We start from the raw sequence: 7,105 nt of genomic DNA on the forward strand, positions 1-7,105 counted from the left end.
CCGGCCTTGGAGGTGCTGGGGAACAGATGTGGGAAGGAGTGTCCATTCAGCCTCCGGGGCCACCTGCTTAGCCCAGCAGGCCTAGCACTGGGGTTCTTGTCTTCCAGGATACGCTGTAGCAAAGACCAGCTGTGCCCCTCCTGAAGTGCCCTCCACTGGCCAGACTAAGTCCAGCACCCCTCTGCAAGTATCAAACACTCTTACAAGCCCAGGGGAAACTCATCCTCCCATTTCTAAAGGTATGGCGGGTCTCTGTGGTCCACACCAGCAGCTCTCACCTCCCTTCCACACATCTCAACATACTTCTTTCTCCAGGCAGGGGGAAATAAAATCCAATTATATGGGGAGAGGGGTTGCTAAATGTTTTACTAGCAGGACGATAAAGGGGGGGGATTAGACATGCATGTATGAGGGGCTGGATGATGGCACCAGCAAACAGTCAGTAGGGGGCTGTATCTCAGTGCAGATTACTTCTGGTTGCATGGGCAGCAGGGTGTCTGTCCTGCAAAACAGAAAGCCGAGGGTAGGAATGAGGGTGGGGCTTCCAACCACATCTGAATGCATCTCCTGCCTTGCTCCCCTCCAAGCAATGAGTACAACCCCAAGAGACCTGTGCACGCTGACTGGTGGCAGGGCAATGATGCGGGGCCTGGAGGTGAGCACCACTTCTCCACGGCTTGCCTCCACCAGTATGTTCTGGATCATGTTCTCTAGTATCGACTCCTGCAGGTTGGCAAAGGCGGGTAGCCTGGGAGGAGGGTGTTGCTCTTGTTAGCAAGGTTACAGGTCTACAAGCCACTTCTCCACTTAGCGGTGTGCACGTGTGCCGTGCAAGGGGGGGAGGGGCGCTGCACAGATTCCCACTGGAACCCCTACCCCCCAGCCCTAACACTATGGGGGCATCCTGCTGCGATGTCACAGATGCTAAGGTATGTGGCTAAGAATCAAACCTGGCAGTTGTCACGGCAGAGCCAGGTTTGGAGGATGGTAGTGATGAGAGGATGCAGAAGCGGCTGTGTGGGGCCAAGGAATCCCAAGGGACAGAATAAACTGCCCCCCAAAAAAGCCCCCGGAGAAAGTGGTATCAGAAAAGTGGAACTTGTCCTCTGGCCTCCCTGTCTAGTGGAGAGACTTTAAAGCCTACCACCCTACTGCCGGTAGTGCTGCGCTGGCAAATGCTATCAATCAGGTATCACACACTACATAAAACTGGGGTCTGCTCTTCGGAAAATCCTCCCACCCAAATCTTACACTACACCAAGAGGTTGTCCCTGGGACCCGAGTTAGGAAGAGCGTCACACACAGCTTGGGGCCAGCCTCGGTGTAAGCCTCTTCCCAGTTCTCTGGTCCCAGCGGCTCACCGTCCAATGGCCTCCTTCTCATCTTTCTCTTGCTCCTCCTTGATCACGATTTTCAGATCCTGCTGCCAATGCCACTGCAGGGACTGCTGGGACTCAGAGGGCTGTGGCTGTGCGGTGGCCTTAATCTCTGACCAGGTCAACTTCGCTTCCTTGTCTATCTCCTCTTCTATCTCCTCCTTGCTCAGCTCCTCCTCTTCTCTCTCCTCCTCTTCCTCTTCTTCTGCCTCCTCCTCTTCTTCCTCTTCCTCTTCATCATCCTCATCACCTTCCCCTGCATTCTTTCCAAAGCCATATTTGTCCTCCCCCTGCTCTTTGTCTTTTCCTTCCTCAAAGCAGCTGGAGGGAAGGGACAGGACGGGCGTTAAGTACAAGCTGCTCTTCTGGGCCAGGAACCTGGCCGACTGCTCGTTCCAGAACTGGCAGAAGTAAGGGACCTGCTCCACCAGGCTTTGGTCCACAGCCTCGTGGAAATTCTTGTCTTCCAGCAGGCCCCTGGGCAGGAAAAAAAAAAAGAAGAAGGGATGGAATATAACGAAAGGGCTTTCAGCTAGGACAATGTTGGCTGGCTCCCCTGCTTCCTAAGGGACAGTTCTGGCTACTGTTTTTACTATCAAGTGCTAGGTCTGGGAGGAAAGCCTATAGGCTTAGAGGCGACCAGGATGTGGTGCAGGCAGAGCCAGCAAGTCACAATACAGATAAAGGGCAGGGCTCCCGAGGTCATAGGCAACTGGCTCTAGATAACATCAAGACCAGCTGTAGAAAGGGAAATCAGCAGGACTCAGTTCTGGAGGTCTGTCTAACCAGCTCTATTAGACCTGTTCTGTCTGTCCCAAGGGTCCTCCAGGAGCGGGATCTTGCAAAGGAATTCTCTTTTCCTCAGAGAGAGGAGTACTGGAGTTTCCGAAGCTTTCTCCGACGCAGCTGGAGAGGTGGGAGGGTGAGGATGAAGAGGCACAGAGCAGTTGGTACCTGATGATGGTGGTGAGACAGTCGACCAGAAGCTGCTGCTTCTGCCTCGAGATAGGACCCTCCTTTTCGGGGAGTTCTTCCTCAAAAGCTTTCGCCTCTTCCCTGGAGGATTTCCTCTTTGGCAGCTCCCTGGGGCAGACCAGGATATTCTGAGCGGACTTGGAAAGTTTTTGCTACTAGGCTGCAGCAGCGGGGCACAAGCCATGATGATAGCTGCCCAGTCGTGAGGACGTAAATATGCTGGGCACACTCCCAGGCTTAACACAATGTGGTTGCTGTCCTAAGAGAGCCACACCCAACCCTTAGGTTAGAGCAGGACCCAGAGGCTCCAAGACGACAAAAGGGGAGAGTGGGAAGCCTTGGTGGATTTCTCAGGGGCCTCTTTATCACCCTCTTCCAAACGACTTAAGCATCGAGGCCAGCCTGGTCTACAAAGTGCGCTACAGCCAGGGCTGTTACACAGACAAACTCTGTTTCAAAAAAAACTACAAACCAACCAACCAACAAACAACCACAAGGGACCTAGGCAGTAATGATGGTATCTCAGGCCTATGGCGCCCTATGACTGCCTCTGCTCTTGCTTCAAACCTTCCTAAAGGTTGAGTGTGGACACTGCTGCCCTACAAGCGGGGAGAGGATTAAGATGAGAGGAAGGTGGCCCATGCTTTCCCAAGAGTTCACCGGTACAGGAAGTGGCAGGGAAACTCAGAGAAGAAGTTGACCAGGTAGTAGTCAATGGCATGGGCCCTCGCCGTGAGGCCTAGACAGAGCAGGCCTGGTACAGGTGGTTGAGGACATGGCCACGATGTCTCCTCCTTTGCCAACTTCAGGTTCCAGCTGGCAGGCCGGCTGAGAGATGGTTGGTTTGTGATGGGAGGCAGGGTCTTTGGGAAGAGGCAGGCATAGGTGGTAGGACAACTCCCACTGCCCACGGGTCCCCTGGCCGAGCTCCCTAGGGCTGTGGACTTGCCCACTAGCACTTTTCTCCCTCCCTTCTAGGAGGCTGGCTCAGGGCTTGAGAGTATCTCTGGGGGCAAACGAGGACCTTTTCTCAGTTACCCCAAGAATGGCATGGGGCTTTCTGGCTTACCTTATACTTCCTCACAGGTTCACAGGCTGTGCAATACGCTCTCCTCTGTAAGAGAGAGCCCAGCTTAGGATGTGACAGCCCCATGCATGGCCCCTCCCCATGTCCCCTTCCATCTCTCTCTGTATAATCAGACCTTGCTTCCCTCCGGGTTTTGCCCACTGCCCAGTGCTACTCCTTTCTCAGACCTTCCCTAGGTAGGTGCCGCCTGGGAACACGCAAGGGAAATCTGTTCAGTAGAGTGAAGGCTGGAGGAGGATCCCTGATCAGATGTAGAGAGGCGGGCCCTGAGGGTGCTTTGCCCTTGGTACCCTGGGTCTTTGAGACTCAGAGAGACAAGGAAAAACCACCTGCATTCTGAAGCCAGTTACAAAGCAGTCCCGCATCCCTATACGATCTGTATTCACCGGGGCCCAAGCTTCAGGGGAGCAGATGCTTCTGAGGGTGGCCACAGAGGAGATTGAGGGGTAAGAACATGGGTGGAGGAAGGCGAGAAAATTAGGAGGAAGTAAGGTGTTCTATGTTTCTGTTGGTCTCCCTGCAGAGGTACAGCAGCCTGTGTTTGGGAAATGGTCTCTGGATAGTAGGCTTGACTCTAGGCGCACTGTGTAGTAATGTTGGCAGCAGTAGCTCAAAGTGGACATTTCGCTAGCATTAGAGCATATTTTAAGACATTTACTGTTGACCGAGTGTGGTGCCTCACGGAAGCACTTAAGAGACTAAGACAGGAAGAGTTCAACTCCCTGTTTAAAACACTGAATGCCGCCGGGAGGTGGTGGCGCACGCCTTTAATCCCAGCACTCGGGAGGCAGAGCCAGGCGGATCTCTGTGAGTTCAAGGCCATCCTGGGCTACCAAGTGAGTTCCAGGAAAAGGCGCAAAGCTACACAGAGAAACCCGGTCTCGAAAAACAAAACAAAACAAAAAACAAACAAACAAACAAAAAACCTGAATGCCCAAATCCCCATATTTTATACACAAAGAGGGAACAAATGCTCCAAAGAATTCCCATCATTCAGTCACTCAGCGCTATCTATTAACAACTCATGGCCAATCTGGTCTCACCTGTCTCTCACCTGTGGGTTATCTAGAAGAAAATCCCTCATTCTTGTTATTATTATTATTATTATTATTATTATTATTATTATTATTATTATTATTAAGGGACTAAGAGGTTAAGTAGCTTAACCACACAGTTAGCAAAGGTCAAAGCCGAGAGTCAAACCTAAGGCTCTCTCCAGAGCCTGCACCTAAAGCCACCAGGCCACAGCGTCCATCAGGCGAGCCCCATGTCGTTTCCTCTGTCCTCAGCCCCTCTGCACACAACAGGCTCTCGCGGAATCCTTCTGTGTGGAGCAGGCGGTTGCCAGCCAGCCTTACTCACACTGGTTGGCGCGGGACAGCTGTGGGGCTGCTATCCTGAGTCTAGTGAGTAGAATCTAATCTCTTAGGGCGGATCGGCCAGTTTCACGTGGAGGGCTAGCCCAGCCCGTCCCTTCCGTCTCTTCTGCTGAGGCTGGTGGGGTCTGGGAATGTGAGGCCCGCTCGGCTCTCCTCACCTTGACTTTCTTGTCTGTGATGGTGAACTCCACCTCTTGCCGTGCCTTCTCCTCATGCCACTCCTGTAACTCCTTGTGGTACTGATGCATGAGTTCCTGCCGGTAGACCTGAGACCAGCACAAGGCGAGAGAAGGCCTCGATCTGGAGGCTCTCAACTAGAGCTTACCTTGGGCCCTTCCAAGAGCTGGCTCTTGCCTTTCTCTGGGGGTTTGGAGACCTCAGAACCCTCCTCTAGCTCATACTTGGGAGCTGTGTCTCAATCACCCTGTGTTTCACTGGAGCTGGTCCCTACCTTGCATATCAGGTCCACACTGTAGAAGCTGGCATGAACTGAGGCCTTTAGGGTCACCAGGATTGGGGCTGCCTCTTCGGGAGTCACTTCTCCTTCCATGGGGCTCACAGATACCTGTTGATTTAGGGAAGGGATCTGTGGATGTGGGAAGAGGATGGCAGAGGACAGAACGAGGCAAGGTGGCACAAGATGGGATGGGATGAGACAGAATGGACAAGATGGGACGTGATGGACTAGGCCAAGAGGGAATGGGATAGAAAAGGATGGGATGGGTTTGGAGGGGACAGTAGATGAGAAAGGGCACGATGGAATGTGACAAGATAGGATGAGATGGCATGGGACAGCGTAGAATGAGTCTGGAGCCTTGCCCTAAGTTCTGATCGGGGGAGCAAATGGACTCTCACCTCTCCGAAATCTAAGGGCCTTGGCTTCCAGGTGAAGACAATTGTTTCGTTTTTAGAGATGTTGTTGAGGAAGAGCAGGCGGCTACACTTGCTCTGCACAGGGATGTTTCCCAGGGAGATGTGGGACTGGGACAGGAAGACATTCTGTTGGTGAAGACAGCGTAGCATCAACTTGGGGGGGGGGGGGGCGTGAAGAAGAAACCGCAGGAAACACTACCAGTTCCCGTGCGTTCCCCACTAGGCCATTATTGTGTTCGCTTCCCACACGTCTGACCCTCGCAGTGGCCCTGTGCTGTAGGCACAGTCGTTCTTCTCTTGTGTTGGGTGTGTTAGGAAGGTTCACGGGGTGCAAACAACTTTCCCAAATTCCTCTCACATGCAGAGCTAGGATAACCCCCAAAAGCCTCACCCTGAAGCCTGTTGCGTTCCCAGGGTTTCCAGTGTCCATCCTGAATTAGGGGTCTAATGGGGTTCTTAATAGGAAAGCAGGCAAGTGTGCAGTGATTAGATGGGTGGGTCCATGGATAGATGGTTGTATAGAAGGATACAGACATTAGTAAGTGGTATGAGGTTCAACGGGTAGATGGAAACATAATTGAATAAATGGGTGGTTAGATGAATGTGCCAGGCCTCCCAACAATAAGAAGCATGTGGACGAAAGGTAGTATTAGTGACCACTAATATCTTGAGCAAAATCTACCTGAACCCAAGAGAGAGACTGTTCTATATGAAGACAGTACCTAGAATAGGAAGATTTCTTTATACATCTTGTATAGTCCTCAGCCCTATGCTTACAAAAAAGGCTGGGATCAAGGGTGCTGAAGCAGGGGCAGTGTCCCAAGAACACTATACATCATACACACATGCTATGTCTAGTATACCGAGGATATTAGACATCAGCTGACAGGGCCAGCCTCTTGCAGAGCTGGTGCTCTGCGAAGCTGGAGCCAGGCTGATTCCAAGTCTCACCCTCTATCCCTCCTTAACCTGTATCCTTTTTCTCCCTAGCCTCCCCAGCCCTTGGTCCTGGCTACCCTTGACTCTGCTGCATCAGCCATTCCAAGCCCCCTTTCTCCCACCTGCCCAGGCACCATCAGCCTAGAGTATATGGAACTGTTGTCCCACGAGGATATGTTGTGGAAGGGGGCTGTGTCACCCATGACACAGGGGTCGTATCCCACTCCTTGGAAGCGGATGACAGCTGAGTTCCATCCAAGGATGTGTATGGGTACATCCACCTGGGAGGTTACAGAGGTGAGGAAGGGACCGGTGAAATCAGGGCACAGTGAGGAAACCACAGCACCAACCCCCACCATTCCCAACATCATCCAGGCCACTGCTCACAGTGTAGGTCTTGGCCTCGATGGGTGAGAAGATCCACAGGGTCTGAGCAGTAGTACCTGGCTGGATCTCCCCTTTGGGGTTCAGGCAGC

The 7,105-nt window shown here is 52.6% G+C and overlaps 1 protein-coding gene across 3 annotated transcripts in view; it reads right to left on the bottom strand.

Annotated features, from left to right (window-relative positions):
• Nucleotides 1-345: 345 nt before the first annotated feature.
• The window catches only part of Cfap65 (cilia and flagella associated protein 65), a 32,503-nt gene continuing 25,743 nt past the window's right edge, over nt 346-7,105 (bottom strand). For all 3 annotated transcript variants that reach the window (XM_052749897.1, XM_052749896.1, XM_052749899.1), the window contains 11 exons: nt 7,017-7,105; nt 6,752-6,910; nt 5,673-5,816; nt 5,269-5,382; nt 4,976-5,083; nt 3,421-3,465; nt 3,012-3,214; nt 2,331-2,459; nt 1,362-1,853; nt 611-748; nt 346-502 (listed from right to left, as the gene is read on the bottom strand). The exon at nt 7,017-7,105 is cut by the window's right edge and continues 103 nt beyond it. In XM_052749897.1, the coding sequence (XP_052605857.1) occupies nt 394-502; nt 611-748; nt 1,362-1,853; nt 2,331-2,459; nt 3,012-3,214; nt 3,421-3,465; nt 4,976-5,083; nt 5,269-5,382; nt 5,673-5,816; nt 6,752-6,910; nt 7,017-7,105 (1,730 nt within the window). In that variant the 3' untranslated portion in view covers nt 346-393. The remainder of the gene's footprint in view (nt 503-610; nt 749-1,361; nt 1,854-2,330; nt 2,460-3,011; nt 3,215-3,420; nt 3,466-4,975; nt 5,084-5,268; nt 5,383-5,672; nt 5,817-6,751; nt 6,911-7,016) is intronic.

Source organism: Peromyscus californicus, unplaced genomic scaffold, assembly GCF_007827085.1.
Source record: "Peromyscus californicus insignis strain IS unplaced genomic scaffold, ASM782708v3 Scaffold_21__1_contigs__length_65335640, whole genome shotgun sequence".
Taxonomy (NCBI): Eukaryota; Metazoa; Chordata; class Mammalia; order Rodentia; family Cricetidae; genus Peromyscus; species Peromyscus californicus.